This window comes from Ixodes scapularis, unplaced genomic scaffold (assembly GCF_016920785.2).
Source record: "Ixodes scapularis isolate PalLabHiFi unplaced genomic scaffold, ASM1692078v2 PGA_scaffold5__190_contigs__length_132052651, whole genome shotgun sequence".
In the NCBI taxonomy this organism is placed as follows: domain Eukaryota; kingdom Metazoa; phylum Arthropoda; class Arachnida; order Ixodida; family Ixodidae; genus Ixodes; species Ixodes scapularis.
In genome coordinates, this window is record NW_024609880.1 from 121,913,055 (window position 1) to 121,939,839 (window position 26,785).

Below are 26,785 nucleotides of genomic sequence, written 5' to 3' on the forward strand. Positions count from 1 at the left end.
GTAAAGGGGAAGGGAATGTAGTAGAAGTTTGGGTAAAGTCGGGAGGAATTAACAAACGGAAATTCAAAAATGTGGACATCGTCTGTATTTACAATGTTCAGGATCTGGAGAGAAAGAAATGTGTGACAGCGGCAGTGACTTTCAATACGTGAAAGGACTTCGATAAGTGGAAGCGTTTGCTCGTTGCACCCTACCACTCAATTTTTGTTCTGTACGTTAACTTTAGAAGTTTGAGAAAGTACTGGGAGTGTCTTAAAGTGATGGTTATTGAAGTAATGTCTCGCATTAACGCTCTTGTTTTAACGGAATTCAACGAACCCGAAGCTTTGTGGGATCATTACCCCTTATTGGGCTACGATTCCTTTTAGTTTTCTCCCGAGCATTCAGTTGGAGGGACGATGCTACTGCATGCGAAAAGTGAATAACTATGTCTCAAGTCAGGAAGTAACTTTCTGTTACACAGAACGTATTTTCTTAGAAATTGAGACCTCCTTCCACTCTTTTAGTATTTTCGTGCGCTATAGACCACCTTCCAAAAGATGCGGGCAATGTCTTAATGAGCTCACAGCGACAAGTTGCACGAGCTGCACTCTAGTATTATTCGGCATTGTACGAGATATGAACATAGATTTGATGAAAGATTAAACATCCGATGTTTGCGACTACCCTTACGCTTGCTGGCGTAGGTTTTGAGAGCATTTTCAGTGCACCAAGCATACAAGAGGTGGTGGGCGGTAGACTGGTGCCCTCGAGTATTTACTATATTTTTGTCAGGACGTTAGAAGCAGCACTGAAATCGGCAGTAATTCAGCAAAAAATGGCTGACCATGTTTTTGTTGGGTGTCAAGGGGTATGGCAGTCTGCCTCGGCAGCGGCTGCGAAAAGTGATCCACAAATCGTTCAAATCTTAGATAAAAAGATTTTGGACAGATTGGCTTCGTCATGCGTTTGGAGCCCTTTTCTCCAAGGGTCATCGCATTCTGGTGTTAACTCAACATTTGTTCAAGTCCACGACTCTTTCAAGGCAAAGGCACAGCGCAACGTTTAGTGAAAAAACGAAGGCCAGATCGGATTTAGTTTAATACTCATATTTTTAGCTTCCATCGCTGATAAAGGCTTTTGGTGCGTTGTACGCGAGCTCCTCGAGATGTCCAATTGCACGCGGAATTTCATACATCGAGGAACGAGGTCACTGCCCACGTACACCTGCCAGCGATATGAAGGTGAACACCTTACCTGATTTCTTGCCTGTTTTTGCGGCTCCCTAAAGCTATGTTAACTCTCAACATCTTAAATGGTACGTGGCTTGGGGTCTAAACTTAGCGTTCTAGCCCACTTCTGGAACAGAGCTTGTTCTAAAACCTACGGGAGCGTCAAACACAAGAAGAGGGCTGTTCACCTTCATATCGTTCACGGGTGTACGTTTCGCTTAGCTACTTTACTTAAAAAAATATTCTCAGAAAATCGTTATAATATTTTACCAACTTGGTCCCTTGTGAAAGGTCTTAGAGGTCACTACAGTTCGCCCTCAATTGGTTACATCATATTTAAAAAAAATAGATTCGGCAATAGTAAGGAGGCCGCGGAAAAGCTTAACACTTTCTTCGCCACTTCAGAGAAATCACCCAGTGGCTGTGTTTAGAAAGTATCAATGAAAGATTCAAATTGCCCGTCTGCTTTTCTCCATTATATGGAAGAAAATCTCGTCAGTCGGCTCTGTTGAGTATGAAGTGGACTAGATGACCTGGAGCCGATGGAATCACCGTTGGTTTTCTCCAAATGAACTTTTCGTCTTTAAAACAGGTGCTTCTCTTTATGACTAACGGTTCCATAAAGACAATCAATATTAAGAAAGAGATCGGAGTGGCTATGGCTTGACCCACTTTTAACGGCGGAAACCAAATGTGATAAAGAATTACCGCTCCATATCAATATTGCCTCTCTTCGTAAACCTGTTAGAAAAGCACCTAATTCTTGTGATGAGCAGTTTTTTGGGCAGCCACCTGATGATATCCAAATCGCAATACGGTTGTGTACATGAGAAGGCCTCGCAACTTCTCTTAGAGGACAATACCGATTATTTGAAGGCAGCGGTTCAAAATACTGTTTTTTGTGTGTGTGTGTGTGTGTGCATACCGTTAACCATTCAAAGTTGCTGCGTAAATTGTTTATCTTCGGCTCCGGGACCTTTTTTTTAAACTTTATTGGGCGTTTTCAGAAAAAATTGAACAAACATGTCTGGTGACCGCTTTTTATTTTGTTGAAAAAAAAAATTTTGCTGGCTTCATGCCGAGAAGAATAAAACCAATCGTTGTTTTCAGAAAAAAAAAATTTGTTTTTGCGAAGAAGAAAAATTTTGTAAGCACACTCTCAGTCTCGTGCGCGTTTTGCGTGTCGCCCGATGTTGGCATTGCGGGCGTCTTTTCCCAAAAAACTGTTCTGGCTACGGGTCTAGAAATATTCACTGACAAATCAGGCATAAGAAGGATTGACAAACAATGTTAATCACCGAGTATTAGGGTAGCTATTTTGAGAAAAAAACAAATTGCGCAATAATGCTCTGGATTAAAAAATATTTTTTTCCTTATTTATAAAAGCTAAGGTCCCAAACCTTTGCCAGCGTGTTGCTCTGTATATAGTTCATCTTTGCGTGAAATATTGTTTTCCCGGTTAGCGGGAGGAATTTACAAGAATAGCTCACACAGGGGCATTTAGTTAAAAATGCATTATTTTGAAAATCATTTAAAAAAGGCCATATTTAATATTATTTGAACTCTGAAGTTGACGTCTATAATATGTATTAACAGAGTCTGCAAAAACATAATGCTATATTTGTGTGGCATTTAAGTTATAAAGCGAGAAACATGGCCAAATTGACGCTAACGCGGTAGCCATCAGTGCAGTTACCCATTCATCACAATTTCATTGTTATTAAATGCTTAAAATTGCTACGGGGTGGTCAGGAAAAGACAAATTGACAGCACAGAGGTGACCGGCAGTTTGTAGGGAAAATGTCGTTTATATTTTCGTACAACCCACCCATAAATGCCCATGGACCGGAGCGATCGAGGTGCGCAACCCTGTAACATGCTTCGCGGTGCCTGTTTCAACAGCCGGCCTATAGCGTCTCCGTCTACGCGGCGTAAAAGAACCAACAAAAGCGACTTTGCAAACAGGTCAGGATACAACCCTGGTGATAACAAGATATAGGAGGTAGGGCGCGGCAGAACCTGAACCTGACACGCCTGTGAGCGCCAATAGATGCGGCGCCGCGGAGGGAAGCACAAATACTACAAGTTGTTTTTACTGCTATCAACTGGTTTCTTGACAGCTGTATCAAAGTTAAGGCCTCAAAAACTAGACACTTTTTACTGTTGTGTCGTTTACCCGCAGTCTCGGGTTTTTTTGCAATCATGTGCAATGTACACCAGCTCGTTTGCGCTCTCACTTTTTGTTTAAAAAGTAGTTTAGTATGCTTTAGAAATTCTTTGAAACAAACTGTGACGAACATTCCTGTGTTAATTCATACCTCTGAGTGTGCTTCTTGTTCCTGTACGGCGGTTTCTTATGTCGATTCAGTGAAGCGACCGTGCCTTGGAAAACCTACCTTTCCTATATTTGTAGCAAACTCAGAAGTGCTACCTGGCTTTTGTACACCAGTAGACGTCCTGCGCCGATCTGTGTGTGCAGAGCTATTGCTAGCTATTGTCTTGCTATGACGTTTTAAGCTATGGAATTACTACCGTATTTACTCGAGTGATAGACGCACTGTTTATGAAGAAAACCTGAGGGTGCGCTTTTCCGCGGAGCACGCAGATTGCCAATCACAGCGATCGACAGCAAGATTCCAGGTGTCTACATGACAGAGATAACGTCTTCGTGCGAAGGTACCATCTGTGAAGGTTGCATTTGTATACATAATTGTGTTCTATTTTTTTATGCTAAATGCGATTGCAATAATATTTAAAAAAGAAGCGAGCTGGTGATGATGTAAAAACTTCCTCCAAGAGCCTCTGGTTTCACAAGCGATTTAATCTGAGCAGCTCGTCATAGCGGTTGCACGATCAGTCCAGAGAAAAAAAAAATTGTGCGTGCCCGGGCCTTTGATGGCACGAGATCCTCCTTTTCCTCGCAGGTCTTTTCTTCCAGTCGCGAGATGCTGTTATGTTTAACAGATGATTCATGGCAATAAAACCCGAGACTCAGGAACACAGAAAGGGGGGGGGGGGGGGGGGGGGACGAACACAACAGAACGTCTCAAACACCGCTGAACATTTATTTTTCAGACACTCGTCTAAAAAGGCGAGCCCCCCCCCCCCCCCCCCCCCCCCCCCCCGGTGCCCCCACCCGACATCCACAGTCCCGAAGGTCAAGCCCCTTCCTCCCGTCCAGTCCACGTCAGCAGCCCTTCTCGCACATACAGCTATCCACATGCCTTCGGCGCCACAGAGTCGATGAGAACGTCCACGCTGTTGACTTATCACCCTCCACTGTCACCACTGCTAATCCCCCACTCCCTCGCAACGCTTCCTTGACTCCCACCGACGGATCGTACACAATCACACCACACAGATCTACCCCCTTCCCGCCCCCCCCCCCCCCTTTACAGTTGCCGGCGTAAACTCAAACCTCGAAAACACATGGGGAGGCCCACCCAGTGAGCTCAAATGCGCCGCAAAGTAATCTCAAAGCCTTACAGTTTGTGCCGCTAACCGTCCGTCCCCCCTTTTTTTTGTACTTCCTAATGTTTAATTACTGATACCAAAACGCTCGTTTTGTACTTACTTATCCCCGACCTTCCAAACCCCCCCCCCTCCCTTTACTTCCGTCTCCTTCCAATGCCTTAAAAAAAACAAAAAAAAAAATCACGAAAGGTTAATTTTCACTAAACCTTTTGGCTGGAACTCACCCGTCATGGAGGCGAAACTCCGTTTCTGATACAGGACCCAGGTTAGGTTGTCTAACAAAACGGAAGGTTTGCTTATGCAGTTCCCAACACTCCCTATTCTAATCGTCTCCCTCAATATTCTTTAGTCGCACCTTTTTCACTGTAGATAATTTCTGTTCTGACCCATTCCGGGCTGCACCCATTGCACTCTTCAACATGTCTGGCTATTTCTGAATTTTGAGCCCTCATTTTTACTGCCCTTTTGTGCTCTAATAACCGGTCGTTTACACATCTTCCTGTTCGGCCCACGTAAGTAAAACCACATGTTAATGGTATACCATAAACTACCCCGTCCCGACACTCGACTTCTCTATTTCTGTGTTTTTTCGGCGCCCGCTCACCCCTCCCGTGAATGGGGTTAGTCTGCTGAGTTTAAAGTCCGGTCTGAAAACCACAGTTACGTTGAATTTCTTAGCAAGAGCCTTCAAATTATGGGAAACCGAATGGTAAAAGGGAATGCAAACTACATTGTTCATTTTTTCTTTTACTCTGACCGTACCCGCCAAACGCTGCAAAGCCCTCGCGGCTACACTCTCCACAAGCTCCCTTTTGTATCCTGCCGCTAACAATCTAGACACTTGCGCCTGCACAGCCTCCGCAACCTTATGCGCACAAGGTTTACTGAGCGCACTATTCAACAGTGAAGCGGCAACACCTCTCTTGACCGTCTTGGCATGACAACTCATGTAGGGCAATAATGGCCTGGGTTCATCCCTGCCGTACCTCCAGCACAAACACTTCGTCAAACTTATCTTAACATCCAGAAACTGTAGTGATCTATTTTTTGGAAATTCTGTTACAAAGGCCAGCTCAGGCGCCGCGTTTCGGATGAAATTCACAAGTATCGCCAGGTCACTGCCTCTCGTCGTACAAACCAAAATGTCATCGACATAGCGTTTCACTACGGCGGTCCCAGCCGACATCGACGTCAACACCGCTTCGACTTTCAGATCTAAAACCCTTAAATAAACTGCAGAAAGAATGGGCGCCAATTGTGAACCAATGCACACACCTTTTTTCTGGACAAATTCCCTTCCTTCAAAACCCACAGCAGTGACCGACAATACCTCTCCAATAACACCAAGAAGCCACTAATGCTTATGCCGTAACTTGACTGAAATTTCACTAAACCTAACTTGAGCCAATCCCTCACACTTTGCAAAAACACACCCTGGTCCAATGAATAGTACAAATATTTTATATCCAAAGACCCCACTCTGCAATCTTTCCGGCGAAACATCTCCAAGAGCTCCAACAACTCTTCCTAATTCCTGATCGAAAGAGGGTTTTGCAACGGCAAGACCGAGAGCCCTTTCAACAAAAATTCCGAAAGTACCTTTTGCCGCGTCCCACCCTCTTTGATGACAATCCTCAGAGGCATTCCAACGTTATGGTTCTTCAGAAAAAACTTTACCGACAGCGTGCCTTTTGTTGCGTCCCTTATCCATTTAGCAGACCCCTCAAAATCCCATTCGTTCAGAACCTCAATGACACTCTGTTTCGTTTTCCTCAAATTTACCATGCACGGCTGCAACAAGCCGTCTAGAGCCACGTCTACCTTTCTTTTATAGTCCCTCAGGGGCAAAACACCAAATGTCCCACTTTTGTCAGTTTGCAATAACGCTAAATTATTCCGTTCCAATTCTCTCCTGACACCCTGAACCTCACGAAAGTCTCTTTTGTCATAGTCTACCCTGCTATCCGTGAACTTCGAGACGACTCTAAATGACTGTTCCTGGTAACTGGATCTCGCGACCGAGTCCGGGATCCTTCTTCCTACAGTCTGCACAGCCGCGAGAACGTCCAACCTTGAGGGCTTGACATTCAGGCAGAACTTCGGGCCATCCCCCAAAAAATTCTCAGTTCGCAGTGACACCGTCACCCGCGAAGGATTCACCACCTTTGGGCACACTTGGTTATTCTCTCGTGATTTAGGAACCGGGACCGAATTATTGTTCGACGAAGTCACCTCCTCAAATTTTTGAAGCCCGCTCAAAAGCGCTCTCCTTTGACGCGCCCACAATATGTGGAACGCCCCTTCTTTCAGTTTTAGCCAAAACCGGTACTCCACAGAAGACTGGAACCCATGCCCGCGATATAAATCGAAATGAGGGCTCAAAATTCAGAAATAACCAGACATGTTGAAGAGTGCAATGGGAGCAACCCGTAGTGAGCTAGAACAGAAATGATCTACAGTGAAAAAGATGCGACTAAAAGAATATTGAGGGAGACCATTAGAATAGGGAGTATTGGGAACTGCATAAGCAATCCTTCCGTTTCGTTAGACAACCTAACCTGGTCCTATATCAGAAACGGAGTTTCGCCTCCATGACGGGTGAGTTCCAGCCAAAAGGCTAAATAAAAATTAACCTTTTTATCTTTTTTTTAAGGCATTGGAAGGAGACGGAAATAAAGGGAAAGGGGGGGGGTTGGGAAGGTCGGGGATAAGTAAGTACAAAACGAGCGTGTTGGTAACAGTAATTAAACATGAGGAAGTACAAAAAAAAAAGGGGGGGACAGACGGTTAGCGGCACAAACTGTAAGGTTTTGAGATTACTTTGCGGCGCATTTGAGCTCACTGGGTGGGCCTCCCCATGTGTTTTCGAGGTTTGTGTTTACGCCGGCAACTGTAAAGGAAGGGGGGGGGGGGGGGACGAGAAGGGGGTATATCTGTGTGGTGCGCTTGTGTACAATTCGTCGGCGTGGGGCAAGGAAGCGTTGCGAGGGAGTGGGGGATTAGCAGTGGTGACAGTGGAGGGTGATAAGTTAACTGCGTGGACGTTCTCATCGACTCTGTGGCGACTAGGGCATGTGGATAGCTGTGTGTGCGAGAAGGGCTGCTGACGTAGACTGGACGGGAGGAAGCGGCTTGACCTTCGGGACTGTGGATGTCGGGGGGGGGGGGGGGGGGGGGCACCGGCGGGGCTCGCCTTTTTAAACGAGTGTCTGAAAAATAAACGTTCAGCTGTGTTTGAGACGTTGTGTTGTGTTCGTCCCCTTCTGTGTTCCTGAGTCTCGGGTTTTATTACCATAAATGCAATTATTGGCGGCATATATGTTCTCTGGGAGAGCAGTCGCAAGGGTCTTGTTCATAAACACTTGAAGTTTCTGCGTCTACTTTCCCGCACAACCCTCGGAGAGCCAATCACGGCAACTTACGGAGGCAGCTCAGCGAATGACAATGCCGAAACACATGTTTAGACCAAAAAACACAGCCTGAGTTGTGACATTAAGCAATGCAAAACGTCACGCTTGCACTGCTCAATGTAACAACTCAGACTGCGTTTCTTCGTCTAAACATATGCTTCGGCATTGTCATTCGCTGAGCTGCCTCCGTAAGTTGCGGTGATTGGCTCTCCGAGGGTTGTGCGGGAAAGTAGACCCACAAACTCTTTTAAGAGTGTATTGTGCGGCTATTAGTCGAGCGAATACGCTATTTTTTCTAATTGCCCCATAAGATGGAAAGTACAGATCGATAATATTCTGCGGAACTTACTGAAGAGCGTGGCGTAAAACTGTGATTTGACAGAATGCGGAAATATTTTTTAGTATCTTGGGTTACCTTCCTTCCAGAAGTTGTTCGTGGATTCAGTAATTTTGCGCCACTTTTGGATGGATGATTTAAAAGAAAAAAAAATCATGTCCTCCCGAGTTCAAACAGATTGTCCTCGCTATTTTGTGCCTCGTTCTTATACTCGCTACTGTCAAGCTACTCGTGATATTTGTGTCCCGAAAATCTTTAATTCACTTGCTGGTGACGTTTTTACGCTTACCTCGAAAAAGCAAATAAAAGAATTCCTGATTAATTCGATTCTACATTAACTATTCGTTCATGTTTTCTTACCTTTATCTTGAGAATCTTGTCGGAACCTTTTTATCTTATGTGTCTCAATATCTCTATAATGTTTCATCCGGCCCACCGTGATTGACTATCTCTGTCCGTGGCATGTATATATCTCTATGTATACTCTTTATGTATCTCTACATGTACCTGTACATATATCTATAATGGTTCTACCAGTCCACTGGGAATGACTATCTCTGTGCGTGCCATGTACAAAGTGACTGACTGCCAACAGCTTCCCCCCTCCCTCCCCCCCCCCCCCTCGGACAAAGATGATTGTTTAGCACCGTTAGTTTCTTAACTAAGTATGTATATAATGAGTTACTGCCTCTTCCGGGCCATGTCCCACAAGCCGACTTTGACTTTGACTGGCCCGAAAATATCGAAAACAAACATGAAAGCAGGATACATATTATTAATATTATTATTATTATTATTAATATTTAGCTGATGAATGAAGTACTTACTATTTCTTTTTTCCCGTATCGTAACTGATTATTGTGTAATTTGCGGTTTTTTTCGTTTTGTCTGTGATATTTGCTGTTGTGGAGATACATTTCTCATAAACGGGAAAGTTGGTGCGAAACAACAAAAAATACGCATTATTTGACATTTCTTCTAGGACCTGCAATCAACAAAACGAAACATTTCTTCATATTTTCGCCCAATATTAGCAAAAGACGCATGGCAGGGCCAACTAAATAGGGCACTTATACCCGTGCCGCACGGGCAACTCGAATGCCATCTACAACGAATGACATTCGTGTGATCGACGAATGGGCTCGCGATTTGTCGCGCGTGGAACGCCCCACGCTCGGGGTGTCGCGCGATGATTGGCCGATCCTTCAAATGTGATTCGTTCTTAATGGCATTCGAGTTGTCCCACGGGTATTACTCAGATTTAGGCATTCGTACCCTGTGTACCCTGTCGGCAGTAAAAATCAGGCATTGCCCTACTTTAAATCACAGCAAACTAATGATGTCCGTCTATATTGAATGCACACTCTTCAATGAACGCTCTTATACAAGGAACAAATGGAACGCTCGTATCACTAACATTGGTTTCAACACGACTGCAACATAAATGTGCTCGTGATATTAGATTACTTGCAAGAGCGTATTTCTGTAACCGTAAAGCATAATTATATGATTACAGAGAACACCTGCAAACGGCGCAGCGAATTTTAAACATCTGTAGTACGCACAGGTGTAGGTATGATATTTCTGTAGTGCTAAAGTGCATACTCAAAACATTAATTTGCGTATGGTCATCCCGTGCTTTTAGCAAACGATAGTTGATGAGTCTCTACGGCACCTTGGACTTATGTTTAATCATAGTGTAGTCATTTCTTTCTTCGTGTTTTGTAATAAAATAGTATGGTTTTTAAAATGATCGGGCGATAATGTGCCGTACTTCTCGGTCTACAGTCGCACCCGGTGTATAGTCCGCAGGGGTTAATTTGGGGTCAAGATAAAAGATTTTGCTTCGATAGTCCTGAACGGGTGCATAGTCCGCACTTATAGTATAGTCCTTTCGGTTCATTTCCGATTCAGTTTTGGGGAGCAAAGATAAAGGTTCGAACCTGTTCGAACCGGTTTGAACCGCTAAATTACGAATATATTTTTCGCGTTTTTTTTTTTTTTTTAAATAGACACTATTTTAATTGTGAAACGAGTAACCCTCTATTTTTTTTAAATTATTATTCGTACTATTCACTTCTATTTTCAATATCAAAAACAAGAAAATTGCAATGTTTAATCCCGACGAAACAGTAACTGAAAATCTCAATTAACATTTATTAATGTCGTGTTTATGTCATTCAATATTTGTTTACCCCAGTCGCATATATTTTACTTGAATCGAAAGGTCACCAGTCTGGTAGGTCGCCTAAAATACCCGTAATTTGTACAAAGTTACGTCGCAGTATCAAAAGTGGAATCCTACTTGTTCTCTTAACCTTAGGACTTAATTACGGTGCATAAAACCTCACCATATATATTATGAGATCTAGTTTACGAATATGTTTCGCAATATATATATTGAAAGCACAACTGAGCAAGAATAAGCCATAGTTTCAAAATACCACGAAAGTTTTAGGACAAGCCCTTTCTATCTACCTTTGATAGAGACGCTGAGCGGCAATCACGATGTTTGTTTTCCTGAGCAACATTGTTTACACTCAGCAGCGTGATGTAGGCTAATAATCATTCAGAAGAGAGTGATCAAAGTTGTTCACTCTAATCCATACGCACCTTCGTATACTCAGATCTAATCTGTCCTAAAATAGCGCCTACCCACGTGAACATTTTCGACATATCCTGGTGTTTGAGGTTTGTTTTTGACAAGACGCAGGTTAATACAATTTGCAAATAAGCATCACCTTCGCTAATTTGTCATTTATTGTTAAAAAGATTATAGCGGTATTTCATACACTTATGGACATTGCAACTACTTAATTAGTCACTTTCTGACGGTCTGCGTACGCTATCATTACAGTTTGCGTCAGGAACACATACGTCAGGAGCACATTTATGTGTCAGGAACAGATTTATGAGTCGGGAACACGGAGTTATTTAAATCATCTTCAAACTCAAAAGTTTGTTTAAGGCTCTCTCAAATCACTTATAGACGTGCATATCGAGGATAAAAACGCCGGAAAATACTTGCAGGGATTGTTTCAGACAATTTGGGGCGCATTTACTGATGATGTATATTTTTAAGGGCATTGGCATTTATTTATGCTGTCAAATCTTCTCTCAGTAAATATATTTGTATTATGATCAATAACTTTGACTGCATGAAGTTCACATAACAACTTAGGACCGACATGAGAGGACGATACTCGAAAATACGCCATCTGTTGAGTCTGCGGAAACGGGCTTTTTTTGTTCGCTGTTTGGCAGTGAGAAACACCGGGCCCCGGGGTATGCCAAAAAAAATCACGACATCCCCACGGGGTTAATGATGTTGATTCGGGCGAAACTCTGGTGGTGCTGATGGTACTGATTTTATTGTTCATGGCTAGTGCTGATGGTGCTGATCTTTTTTTATCGCTCATAGGTAGTGCTGAATTCCGGGTTGCGTTTCGACTTCATTATTACTGCTTTATGGTCGGTGAAGTGCAGAGCCAGTGGTTCTTCTAGCGGATCAGCTTGGATACGCTAGAAGAACCACTGGCTCTGCACCTCACCGACCATAAAGCAGTAATAATGAAGTCGAAATGCAACTCGGAACTCAGCCCTACCTATGAGCAATAAAAAAAGATCAGCACCATCAGCACTAGCTATGAACAATAAAATCAGTATCATCAGCACCACCAGAGCTTCGCCCCAATCAACATTATTTACCACGTGGAGATGCGGTCATTTTTATTGGAAAATAAAAACGAAAAAAAGGAAACAGCAAAAGCCACAAATATTGCAAAAATGAGACTAGTCAGCAATGACTCGGCTACCACACATGTCAATAAAATCCACAAAATCGCATCCACCGCTTAAAGCGCGAGACACATGGACGGCAGAATCGTCCGATCCGACAGTCCGAACACCGCTCCAAATCGCCGCACGCGACAGTTTGAGACACACGCTTTCGACATTGCATGTGACACGACGATTCGTTCGGCTCCGCCCAGGAGGTCCAAGCACTCCAGCGAAGGTCCGCGTTCACAGATCTCTGGTCCCAGATTGACGGTTTAGCTCACACGAGCAAAGTTAGGAGCTCGTTCTCGTTAGCGCGTGCATTATTTGCCGGGGCCATCTTTCTCGAATGGGTCAGCGGGGTCCACGCGTCCGGCTTCCCGTCGGCCGTCCCGTTTTCTTATTTGTCCCGCCAGACCCAGTACGTCATCATGACGTTCGCGATAGCTGTGCTGTCATTGGCTGGACGCATCCGACAATCCATCCACCGTGCGAAACTATCTAGCGCGTTGGACGCATGTCGGATCGCCGATCCGACGCCTGAAGCGACCATATTCTTTTGGATCAGGCAGTCGTACTGCCGGATCGGACGTCGTATTGGATGGATTTTTTGCGCATGTGTCTCGCACTTAAGTCAAACGGTCCATGTCAGAAAGAGAATGTGTGGTGTGGAACGTGGTTATATACGCATTTGAGCATTGACCGCAGCGCCCTCTCGTCTATAAACGTCGAGCCAATGCATGCAAAGTTTAACGCGATTATATACGAATTTGACCGCAGCGCCCTCTCCTGTATAGACGTTGAGCGGCTACTTGCAAAACGTTTCATCCATGACAGACGGATGGGATGGCAATCGACGTGAGCTCGGACGCCGGACGGACGGGCAAGGCTAGACCCTAAGGAGCTTTGCCCCTGAAAGAACTCTTTGCTCACTAATGTTGGTGCTCACAAAATAGATCTGAAGGCAAATAGAATAAATTTGGAGAAAAGTGAATAATAAATAGTATTCTAAAAAATTTCATACAACACGGCTTATTGCAAAAAGAAGTGCAAAGAGATGCATGAAATAATATTCCTAATCACACATAAAAAGCGCGAAGGGCAGACAATATATTTCTAACATAAATCACATTTGGACATCGGTTTGCACGAGCTTGTAACTTCGAAAATACTGCCCCGGCAAAGCTAATCTTTTATTCAGTTTTACGTGCACTTGTTTTGGGCCCTCACTTTACAACGGTGTATTTTATCAGTCAGCTGCCCAGTATCTTTTTATTAGGCTGCCTCATATCATTGCGAGACCACTATATATACTGCACAACTTTACAAATTGGACATTCACTTTTGCTACGGTTGAGAACATCGCATTTCACCAGAAAACAGAACTGTTTAATATGTGCCGTGTCGTCGTTATAGTCATTATAGCGTAAAAGACTAGGACAGAAAGGAACAATGCAACACGGCAGACCCATTGTTTCTTCCTGTCCTAGCCTTTTGCGATATTAATGTTTAACGAATAACCAAATTTCGTAACAAATAACCACCTGTTAGTTTTAATTATAATGACGTCATCCCACTACGGGCTGGTTGTCATTGCGATTTGCTCTCGCTGAGAGAATAAAATAGGGTAGTGCAAAATGCACGCTTCAGAAGGTTCGCGCGCAGTGCAAGATCATTTATTCGAGATATACAAATTATTCTTTCGTGATGTTGCGTCGTGAGGATCGACGAGAGCGTCTGGCAACACGAAAACGCGCTGTCGGACATTTCTTGCAGGAGTGGTTTTGCAAACAAAATATTTTTCGGAATAACGCTTTCTGCTCTGTACCGAAAATGGGGAGCGGAGAAAACTTTAGAAGAAAGTATGTTTTTAAGACTCCCTCCTAACATTTTTTTTTTTTAGAGCGCAGGTCATAGGCGCTTGTTTCCGGGTTAAGCCGCGCAGGCGTCGCTGTCGGCGTCGGCGTAAGCGCGCTAAATTTAGCGGGAAAATTCACGTCGCATGACCGTAACACCGATTCAATTCCCCGCTATTCAGTTTCTCCGCTAGATTTAGCGGGTAAACTCAGTTTCTCCCTAGATTTAACACCAATTCAATTTCCCGTTAAATTTAACGGGAAACTGATTTTGTGTTGATGGCACCTAACGCAAATTCTCCCGCTATATCTAGCGGAAAAACTGAATTTTTTCATAGGTGATGTGACACCAAGTCATGTGGTGTCATTTTCCCTTCAAATGTAGCGAGGAAACTGAATTGGAGGAGGAAAGGAGAGGAGGTAATGGAGAAGGAGGAGAATGAGAGGAAGCGGAGAGCAAGGGAGGGTACGGAGGAGGAGGACGGGCATTCCCTCCCCTCCGTACCCTCCCTTCCTCCTTCTTAAGACCTACGCTATAATGTCGCATTATAAAGATTTGTAATCCACTTTAATTTTTTTCTTCTTTTTTCGATGGCCCTTCAGGAAATACTTTTTATTCCTGAGGAACTCCCTCCTCTGCATTATATTTGTGTCGTTTGTTAACAGGGATCCTCCATTTCTTTTATTTTACTCCTCAAAACTATGAGGTATATATAAAATATGGAGGTGCTCAAAGCTTTGGGAAGAACTTGAGGACGAAACTCCCGTGAGACTTCGAGGGGCTGCCAACGTTTCACTAGAATCTTTTTTTTTTTTTCCAGGTATCTCTCCCGTACAGACTTGTAGTTCTAGACGGTGGTTTTAAAAGCGCAAAGGACTAAGAAGAGAAGGAGGGGACAGGACAGAGCGCTTACTTCAAACTGTCAAATTTAATAGAGCATCTAGAAAACAACAAGGTAGAAGCGAAAAATAAAACAAAATTAAAGTCACTGCTGCTACAAAGCACATATCTGGTTTTAGAAATCGTAACAAAAATATTTTAACTTCACCTAACGGCAAAGTACTTGTCACGTAAAAAAAACTGTCTGTACAACAAAACAAAAAAAAAGAAAAATTCAAAAGAAGACAAGAAGAAAAACATTACGCAGAGCAACCGGCTAAAAAGTCTTCTGGTAAAACACCGCTAGAACTGAAGTCTTTTGTGTTTCAAGTCTTTAGGGGAAACACCGAAGGAACTGAAGTTCTTTCTGTGTTAGGGTGACTGATGGCGCGCTTATAGACTTGTCGCCACTGGTGAGGATGACCCGTAGAGCTCTCTAATGTTTTTTGTCACGGAACCGCTTCAGAACTTTGGAGTTGTTGAATGTTGGTGAGCATTTGCAGTCTCTGACATGCACCGCAAGATGTCCCGATGGTGCTGAGTTCAACGGTTGGGCATGTTCTCTTAATCTCGTATTAATACATCGCCCCGACTGACCTACATACACTTTGCCGCAAGTAAATGGTATTTGATATACCACTCCACTTTGACATTCTACATACTTGAGTCGATGTTTTACACTGCACTCTTGCTGTTCATGCTGTGGGGAGTTGATCTTAGGGCAGAGCCTTTTCAGTTTGTCCGGAGCTGAAAGCACGACTTGGACTTAAAACTTCGCGGCTGTTCTCTTCAAGTTGTGGGACACGCGGTGTATATATGGCAGTACAGTCGGTCGGTGTTTCTTGTGTTTTTCAGTGTCGAGTTTTTTATTTGAGGTCATCAAGCATTTGGAGACTTCATATATTATCGAACTGGGATATCCCGACGCTTTCAGTCTTTGTACTTGAGCATCAAAGCTTTCCCCCGCTGAGTGTACGAAAGATTTTTTAAGAGCTGTATTCAGGAAATTTTTTGCAATTCCTCTTTTAATAATTTTGGAATGAGCCGAGTTATACTGTAAAAGACCTTTCTTCGATCGAGGGGATTACATCCAGCAAGCGTGGTTGTCAGAGAACACAAGTCTTAGATCTACAAATTGGAGTATGGAGTTCACTGGTGAATCTTGGGTGAACTTGAGACCCTGGCCATTTTCTAAAAAGATAGATCGGGTGATGTTGAATATTTGCGTCTCATTCTCACTTGGGCGATGTTGAAGGAGAACGAGGTCATTTATTTAATTACTCCAATTTCTAGATCTAAGACTGGTGTTTTCTGACAACACGCTCGCTGGATGTAATCCGCCTGTAAAATGGGTCCGGCAACATTTTTTGTACTTTCAGTGAATACCGATAAGACCCGATTCCTGAGGATGATAACTTGCAGAAACACCCATCAGTTCTCGTCTCCGCTCAATGGCAGACGCAGAAAAAAATAAAGGACAGAAACAGCTTTGCCCTCCTCAACTCGCAATTAGAACGAGCGGACAGGTCTTCATCAAAGGCATGCGCTGGGGTTGGCAAGGAATAAAGCATGGGTATAGCTTTAGACATTGTCAGAGTTCGGCTATTCTCACATCTGATTGGACACGGACCGTTACCCGAATGTTTGGCGATGCTAATTCTCAACAACCCGAGCAGTCGACTCGGGCTCATGAAAACCGAGTGCGTCAAGGGGTAATGTGACTCGATGTGAAAGGTCGTAATGCCATGTGACGTCACGGTATTAAATGCACTAATAAATCTAGTGACGTTCTTAATTTAAGTCGACTTTTGTCACGTGACTACGTCCCGAGGTCACGTGACGTGACATCACTTGACAGCATGCCTTGACACCATGACCTCATGTGACCACACGACACATGATTAATCATCGTGAGAATACAAAAGCGCCACGAAAACCCTCAAGTTCTCATACATTGCAATTCGGTATGCGACAATTTTAACCCTACATATGAATACAGCTCCCGATTTTTATTTCTGAAACATTCATTTTGTAATACAAACAAAAAAAAAAATAACGTAACCCGTTTGGAACCGGTTACTGTTATGTTGTTTCCTGTGCAGTGCCGGTTCAGTTTTAAGATGGCGGCGAAAAATTCGGTTCGGCCATCGTTACTAGAAAAACGCAGTTGGGAAACTGCCACAGAGCCTGCCCTGAAAAAGTGGAACCGATTAGTACTCAAGAACCGAGCTAATTGCGATCGTAACGCCGCCATTTCTTCCGCAGCGGCCACTCGGGCAACTGCACGGCCGCTTGAATTGGTTCAAGAGTATAGCATTCGATAGCGTCCACTTTTACTCATGTATTTTGGTTTTAATCGGCCATTTGGCGCCGAAACATATACGGTGGATGGGGCGTCAGGGATGCAACGCCAATCCTCCAAGCGGACCCGTCCCCAACTACTACCTAAGCTAGGACGCGCACAGATTGGGACGCGCTACCTGAAATCAGTGGTGAGACATGGTTGTATAAAAACAATAGATATTGTGCCACAAAACCTTGCAAACTAATTATATTAGAAAACATCATGTGCCTGTCATTCTGTACGAATCTCCAATAAATGCTCCCAGAAAAAGTACTTTTTCGGTTTGTTTTTACGCAAAAACATGCTTTCTGAAAGCTCAATTTAACCACAGTAATAAAAGAGTTGTACAGCCATTTTGGCACCTCGAGCCCGAGGGTTTCAGTACTCTGGGAATATTCAGTGACTCTATAGGTAGCCATAAAAGACACTTTCATGTCTCAATTCGTTTCTAAAAGGCGGTGCTGTTATCGCATTCAGCTGAATCTCTCTAAACGCCAGCGGTCGAGGTTTCGAGGGTGAGTTTCCACACTGAGTGTTTTAGTAACCTTGGGTTCGGTCAAAAATAACGGTTTGGTTCAGGTTTGGTTCCTACACCACGCGCTTCACGCGAATGGCTCGGCTCCAAACACTACCCGGTATTCTATCTAGTACATTGCAGTTCTATTGTAACCATGGAGGTAGGAAAAACAAGAGGCGATATAGCGACCCAAGCCAGCCCAACGAGAAAGTCGCAAGTAAAACCGGAAGTGGAAGACGCGGTCGGTGGAACGCCCCCCAGAATGACCAAAACCACACCAAAGGCGCTGCTGGTGCCAATTCATGTTTCCTTTCCGTCCAATAGCGCCTTTAAGTTTCGGTGATCATTGGGGGCGTGTCCCTCTAAACCGAAAAACTCTGGACCTCATGTCGCCTCCAGAACACCTGAATGTAACTTTAGCGCGCTTCCTAAGCGCTCCAAGTAATTCTGGTATTTACTCATCTCGTAGTTTTCGATAATACTCAGCAAGTTCCTGATAAAAATCATATCTTTATCTTCAATCAATAAAAATGTAATTGAGAAAATTTTAGTTAATTAACTGATTTATCGTGATGTTTATCGACTTGTATTATGTTTTTGGGACCATGTAACTCACCTGCACAGTCCGCATAAGTATAGCTTTCGTGTCTTTTTTAAAAGAAATCTCTAAAGCCTTAAGAATACAGCCTGTATTTCGCACCCCCCACCCCCTCCTATCTTAATCACATACCTGCCATGCATCTTGCAGAGACCCAAGATCTGGGTCGTTGAAGTAAGGGCTGTTTTCCGGGTTCTTGATGGTCATTTTCTCCGTCCAGGGAAAGCTCGGTGTCCATTCCTCGTACTGCGCCCAGGCCTGAACCACGGCGAAATATCCGAACAACAATGCGCACTGGAGCCCCATTACAACGTATTCTTTCTGCATTCACTCCTCTTTTGAGATCAACTGAACGCTGCCCAAGTGTTAAATAAGTTCCCATTTTTTTGTTGCTGTTGTTATTTCAAAATACAGCTGTACCGGATCATAGCTGACGTTTGTGACGAGACTGTCATATGGCAAAAGCATTGTTCAGAGAGGCTGCGTCAACATGTGAGACAAGTGTTCGTAATACACAACGGAGGAAAAAAAAAATGCGACAAGTACCTTCGGGAAGCAATTATGAATTTCAGTTGTTCCGATTCCCTCGTCGCTTTGGTTTCTGTGGTTGCAGCTCACACAAACGCCTGAAACAGCCTTGAAGCGACAGAAACAACAAAGTCACACTTCGCCGTGCTACGTCGCGAGAATGAACTCAAAATTAACCTGACGAGATTTATAAAAAAAGGAAAAGAAAACAGTAACTATGCCACAGATGGGCGTATTTCAATCAATACAATCACCCAGTTTTCATCGCTTCCTAGATTGCACTGGCTTGGGGTGATTATTATCAAAAACAAGGAAGGGAGATACAACGTGGTAAACTATGGGCACTGGCGTCCTAAACAACGCAGCGGGTGCCAGGACCCAATAGTTTTATTATTGCTTCGAAACCGATTAGATTTCGCCAATTTCTGATAACAACGCACAAGAAGGAATCACAAAGCGAGAAGAGCTAAGGTAATAAGTCACACGCACGATATTTTTTAAGCCATCGGTGACTACCATCAATCTAGCTTATAAACCAATTATTTCGTCAACGATAGAATAATAAAGCGTAATTTGGAGCTCTGCTACAAAGTCAATTACGCTACGAATTTGGACGAGGCTACAAAGAAATCCGTAAGGCCGGGATCACACTGCTCATTCATCACTCAAAAGACAGTATACAAACACGAGTCACCGGAATGTTCGTGGTTCGAATGCCGCGTGCCCAAGTTTCCTCCCTGAACTCGTTGCCACTCGGTATTTGAAGCAGGGATCTCGCAGTGGCTCGCGTTCGAATTTCGATGCAGACTGTTTTTTTCTATGATGCATAAACGGTGTGACCACGGCTTTACGTTTATATTTTGAACGTAAGAGGTTACATGCGCGACTTAGTTATCTAGCCCAGACAGCTGGTATCCTTTTTACTGAGGAAAAAGAAATTATTGTGCAGACTTAAATTCGTGCACGCATGAAGTTTCTCCAGGTATGTTCCCGTCATTTCGCTTCGAGAGTCAATCAGCGAAAGAAGGTGCACTAGCTGGCCTTCCAAAGCGAATATTTTTTAGGCCGTGTTTTAATTGAGCGCCATGACACACGAAGCAGAGGGGGGTTAGAGGTAACCCCCCGCCCCCCTTTGCTAGCCGCCATGTTGTACAGTTTTGACCACTAGGCACGCGACTGTACCAAATCCTGAGGCTTTTACGCAAAACTCACCCAAGGTTTGTATTGCGATCACTATAACAAACATAAGAAACTATTTCTCAATACTCATAACCGCAGATATCAGTGTCTAGCTCCGATAAAAACCCTAAAATACAGGACCGCGCCTGACGGCATCTATCGGAGCCATGGCGAAGCTGCCCGAGATTTTGCCGTAAAAGCACATTTCGGACTTAAAATAAACGAAACATAACTTATCTCGTCGGTACTGCTATTAAAGATCATTAAGCAATTATCTGCGCGCGGCACGTTGTAAAAATCGAACCGTGTCACGTGTCAAGTGGTAACAGTGTGCAACATGGCTGCGGCCGATGGGGGTCTGTTTCAGCTGCCTGTATATCGCGTTAAGCCCCCTAGTTGTTTATTATGACACTCCATCCCATTTCTCGCGGGTGCGTGCACGAGAAAAAAAAATTACAAGAATAGAAAAGGTGCAATGACTGCATATTTATTTTGTTGCCGTTTTTTACTACTCCCGGTCACTTTTTACCGCAAATCAACTGAAGCTAACAAACTCCTCTATTGAACCGCAGTGCATGCATGATGAAACGCTGAATGCCACTTTTATGGTCACGTCTTGGAGCGTTGCAGAAGTTTTTGGACAGGGGCAGAATAACAGATTGCGTGTCCGCGTTTTACTGACATTGCAGAAGACGATAGACGGTGGTGAAATAGCAGACGATGCCAGAGGCTGCCGCGTGTCTGCTCGCACGACTCGCAGCGTGATCAACCGAGCACACAAGCTAGCCAAGTAGCAATGGGCGGGGCCACTGATTTGTGGTAGGGGGTCAGAGCGTGCCGTAATCTCAACCTAAATTGGGTCGAACAACGTAAATATTGTGCGAATTATTTTTTTATTTCTTAGAAAATTTATTGAAAAAAAACATACGTGTCCTTTCTATGCGATTAAAAAAAACTTTTTTTGTTTTCATTTTAATATTTATTTACGTGTGACCGTACTAGAAGCCACAAGAGCAAACGTCGGGCTTTCAGCGTCTCTGCCCAGCACTCGCGCTCGTGCAGTGCAAGCGCTGTTCAGGGCCATACGCTCGAGCTTGTTTCATAGGCTGCGTCTTGATATAAGTATCCGCTGAAGACGAAAAACCTAGCCAGTGCGATACCTCTACTAAGTGAGTTTTTGAACATGCGTGGTGCAGTAGAGGTACACGACGGCACGCCGATAAACCGGCACGTGGAAGGATTGAACCGAGGACCACCGTGATCAATGTTCCCTTGCGCACGGCAGCAAAGATTGAAGGCTCCGCGGCTGGCACATGATAAAGCACTGCTGTTTGGAAGCTACCGTATAGGCCGGTTCACGCATACCTTAAAGGGGCGATGCAACAATTTTGTACTTTCCGCAAATTCCGCTTAAAACGGATCCCTGACATTAATGACCTACAAAACACCCGTTCGTTTTTCACCCCACGCAATAGAAGTCCCAGAAAAAAATTAAAGAAAAACGAGCAGGGTTTACCCTCTCAACTCGCAGCCAGAACAAGAGGCCACGTGATCTGGAGCTGATTATATGCCGCCAATGTTGATCACGGCCACGCGCTCGGGTTGACAAGGCACAGGACACGCGCTGAGTTCCAGACATTGCTGTGGTTCGGCTATTGTCGTCATTGCAGCGATTGGACACGGGCCACTACCCCAATTCTTCTCGAATTATCGATTATCACGAGCCCAAATCGAGTGTCCACGCACTGCCCGGGTCCAATCTATGAGCTTCGTTAAAGTATTGCCACTGGGTGGCACTGCGACCGCCCAGCTACGTCATCAATTTTTGGGAAGGAGATATTGAATGAGACCGCCCGCTTCTGTCCTCGAAAATACACGTAAACAAAGAAGTTTCTTGCCCAGCGGCGTTGCTTACGAGTATCCTTGTCTCCCACTAGTGCCAGTAAGCTCGTGTAAAGTGAAAACATTCCAATTAAATATCGCTGCGCCACCGCTTTAAGGTGGAACGAAGTAGAGCCAAATGGGATATCCAAATTGTACTGTTGTGAAGTATTTATAGAAGTCTCGCGATGAGGTGCGGCAGCCTAATCGAATGTTATGGGTGGCACTGTTATAGCGCGCATGACTGATAAAGCACAGAGTTGTAAACTGAGGTCCCAGAACAAGCGCATGTAAAATTCAATATAACTTTATCCTCCCGAGACAGCATTTTGTGAAGTTTTGAGCTCGTGCAAGCTGATGTCCTAACGTAATAAAAATTAGAAATATATTGTTTCTTCTTCGCGCTATTTATGTGTAATTTGGAGCATAAATGCACGCATCTCTGTTAGAGAAATACGGATCATAACCAATCATGTCCTAAACAGTTAGACGCCCGACGTTTTAAACCCGATTCGGTATTTTTCATCAACTATTTGCACGTGGAGAGCAGCAGCTTCTTTTCCATCTACGGTTTGTCGTTTGCTTCACTCACTTTCTCTTCTTCAATTGCCCTGGTCAGTTGCCACACCCCGGTGTTTAAGTGCTTGTCGACTCATATAGCCGGACTTATTGAAATGACGTGTAAGCAGTGATGGAGTGCGGGAGAGGTAGTAATGAATCATCATCTTGTAGACCTTGAGAGGGGGGCGCTCCTAAATGTTTAGGACTTGGTTGGTGAATGTCTGTACTTCTCGAATTTCCGGTCCAACCAGACGGAGTTCCGTCAAACCTGTTTACGTTTAGAACATGCATTTCAATACATTTCGTTTTACAGTAAGACTTCGTGTATCGGATTATTTAGAAGAATACCATTCATTATCTCTGTTCCTGTACATTTTGAGTATTTACCTTCAGGTCTATAACGCGAGCACACATTCCTTTCTGGCATACCTAGCGACCCGGTGTTTCACACTGTCAAACAGCGAAAACAAAACAAACAAAAAAACACACATTTCCGCACACGATACAGATGGCGCATTTTCGAGTATCGTCCTCCCGTGTCGGTCTCAAGAGACACGGGAGGACAATAAGCGGCACGGGAGGATGTGAACTTCACACCGTCAAATTTATTAATGACAAGAAAAATATCTTATTGCCACCTGAAGGCTTGACAACATAAATAAAGGACCGATCAGCCTAAAGATATACATCATAAGTAAATGCACCCCCAAATTATCCGAAATATGCTCTGCAAATCTTTACCGGCGTTTTTATCCTCGATAGACACGTCTATAAGTGATCTGAAAGTTCCTGACGCATATTCAACTTCCCAGACATAAAGAAGTATGTTGCCTCTTTTATGTGATGGAAAACAATTTTTGGTGTCTGTGGGCTGGACGAAAACAAAGTACACAGTGGCGCGTGGCAAAAATACGACGATTGCGGACGCAGGCCGTCAGAGAGTGAGCAGTTAGGTAGCTGCGATGTCGAGTAGACTATGATATACCACTTTGCTCTGTTTAACAAAAAAAAAAATACAAGCGTGATGCCTATTTGCAAATTGAATTGACCGGGCATCTTGTCAAGAACAAAGCTGAAACGCCAAGCCATGTCGAAAATGTTTATTTCGAAACGCGCTATTTTAGATCAGATCCGATCTGAGTAAGAATGTCACTCTTTCCTGCAAGATTATTCGCCTGCATCACGGTGCTGAGTGCAAACAACGTTGTCAGGAAAGCAAGCGTTGTTATTGCCGCTCAGTGTTTCTATAGAAGCTACACTGAAACGGTTTCTTCTAAAGCTTTTCTAACACTTCGAAAATATTATTGCTTCTACCTCAGTCGCGTCGTCATCATATATATTATGAAACGTACTTTGTAAACCAGATTTCAGATTATATGTGGCGAGGACGTGCCTATTTTATGACCTTATGCACTGTAATTAATTTCTATGTTCAAGAACATGACAGGATTCGACCTTTAATAGTGCGACGTAAAGTTGTAATAATCACGGGTATTTTAGGCGACCTATTAAACGGATAATTTCTCGGATCAGGTAAAATATATACGGCTACGGTAAACAAACAAAACAAAGATGTTGGGTCACATAAGGGAATCTAGCTTTTATTTTAGTTTCATCGAAATGAAATACCGCGATTTGTTTTTGCACCCTGTAATTAAAAGTGGATTCTACGAACGATGAAAAGCAATATAGTTATTCGTGTTACTTTAGAAACTGTGTCTATTGCCGAAAGACCGCAGAAAATACATTCTCAATTTGGCGATTCCAACCGGTACGAACTGGTTCAAACCGGTTCGAACCGTCATTTTCGCTCACCGGAACTGAACCAAAGCTGAACCGAAAGCCGTAAACTTCTAACCGGAACCGAACCGATAAAAATTTCGGTTCGACACTATGTCCAGTAGTAAAGGGCAGGGCCACTGATCTGTGGGCGGGGCTTACAGCGTGTGCTGTCTTCCACTTAAATATCGTCTAACAACGTAAATATTGCGAGATTTTTTTTTTTTTTTTTTTGTGAAAGAGGTAAAACAATGTATGTGTTTTATCTATGCCCTCTAAAGAAACATGTTTTTTTTTTCTTTATTCATTTCGATGTCTCTTTCAGTGTGAGCGCAGCGGATGCTACAAGAGCGAGCTCCGGGCTTTCAGCGTCTCTGCCAAGCACTCGCGCTCGTGCAGTGCAAGCGCTGTTCAGGACCACATGCCTGCGATTATCTCATCGCCTGCATCAGGACTTAAGCTGTAACGCAGGTGTCCCCGCTGGAGATGAAAAACAACTACCCAGTGCGGTACCCGTGCTAGATGAGTTTTTAACGTGCGTCGCGCAGTACTGGTACGGGACGGCACGCCGATACGCCGGAACGTACCAGGATTTAACCAAGGACCGCCGCGCCGAATCTTCACTTCCGCACGGCAGCTGGAGATTGAAGGCAAGGCGCCTTGTACATTCCAGCGCTTCTCCTGTTTACGAGCTTCCAGGCTCGTAAACACACAGGTCAACTGATTCTCCTAGAATTAAAATTCCTGAGGTATTTTAGCATTGTCGGGTTTGACTTGATTTAGGTGCAGCAGTGGAATGCGGATAATGGCGTCGTTTGATTGACGCCGTCTATAGGCACAACTCCCACTCACTCGATTGTTTGAGTCGTCGCCCAACGTTGGAGAATGAAGAGATTGAAGTATCATTTTATACCACGAAATGCTTTCAATAAAAACTCTCATTCCCAAATTTTTGGTTGCCGTCCGTCCGTTCGTCTGGCCATTTCCCGCTAAATTTAGCGGGGAAACTTCAGTAACGTGGCCTAAACACTAATTCAGTTGACCCGCTAAACTCGGCGAGGAAAGTGAAAAAAAAAATATAGGTCCTTCTTCATTCCCCGAAATGACTGTCTAATGTGTTCTAAGGAAATTGAAATGATCGTTTTTCGAACACTGTATTCTATGCATAATAGGACATTGCAGAAAGAGGTCACTGTCAATTATCTTACATGCACAAAGGGAGGTATGTCTTAAACTTTCACAAGAATATCTGGAACGACCGTACATCTTTGAGAAGATTTTAAGCAAATGCTATCTAAGCCAGTACTGGGAACTCCCGCGGAGAGCGGGCGAATTGTGATCGCAGCGCCCCTGGCGAGCTCGGAGTCTCCACTAGCAGACGAATTCTTCACTAGCAGACGAATTCTCCACAACGCACTGGTTTTGCCTATATCTGTGCGAGGTGACCAATAAAAAAAAAACTGTCAGGGGTATTCGCTGCTTTCAATGTCAAAAATTAGGTGTCACCTTGTGAGTAAAGGACATTTTTTTTCACGGGAACGGTGTTAGAGATTTCAGGTTGAAACTTTCGAGCTCTCTTGGAGAAAACACTTTTTCACAACTTATCTAAGCCAGACAAAACAGGAATGTACCTTCGCGCTGTATATTGAAAAAGGGCAATGTACATTACAGAACATAGGTGTGTTTCAACTTCACTGTTTGTATCTATCAACTCGTCTGGTTGTTCCAATTCCCATTTCTCATCAATGTCTTGCTTATAACCGGTTTGTCCAATAGGCGAGCTGGCTAATCCCGTTAAGATCGTCTCAGAATGAAGAAGCAAAAGGCAATTTCGAACCGCGTACGTTACTGGGATGTCAGTATGCTCTAAAAGAAGTCAATTGTGCCCATGCAAATCTGACGCTATTGCCCAAATTAATAAAAGCGGGGTCTGAAGAAAAGCGAACTTCTCGTGAGTGAATAAAAAGAAATAGAGGAGAGCGTCATAACGCAAATTAAGGTAATTTCGGTCACGTCAGTGCCACTAAATAAAGCAGGCTTCAGAGTTACGACACTTGGCCATACTGTGCCTTAAAATCATGGTTGCTTGTTATCTGAGCTTTATCTGAAGTCGCAGGAAACAATTTTCCACCTTCCAGGAATGTTTAAATAGTTTGCCACGGACCAAAGCAACACTCCATGAGCTTCCTAACACCGAATCTAATGCTGAGGAAGTCGAACTTTCGAATCATGACGATCGGCAGTTGCGTCTGCTTTGCCTACGACCCAAAATGGTGGCACCCACAACAATGTCGGGGAACAAACTGCCGATACCCTAAGCGCAGCTCATTTCGTGGCTCTAAATCACGTTATCGATCGTCTTACCGTAAGAGAACGAGAGAGAAGAGGGAAAGGGTTACCCTGGTTTCCCCCTTGCTGGGGCGTTAGAAAAAGTGGAAGTCCCGGATGAGTGG

The 26,785-nt window shown here is 43.9% G+C and overlaps 1 protein-coding gene across 1 annotated transcript in view; it reads right to left on the reverse strand.

Annotated features, from left to right (window-relative positions):
- Positions 1-18,731, reverse strand: part of LOC115316476 — a 51,864-nt gene extending 33,133 nt beyond the window's left edge. Inside the window, exons 1-2 of the mRNA XM_042293900.1 lie at positions 18,537-18,731; positions 9,260-9,417 (exon numbers count right to left, since the gene is read on the reverse strand). Coding sequence (XP_042149834.1) covers positions 9,260-9,417; positions 18,537-18,731 — 353 coding nt within the window. The remainder of the gene's footprint in view (positions 1-9,259; positions 9,418-18,536) is intronic.
- Positions 18,732-26,785: the final 8,054 nt, after the last annotated feature.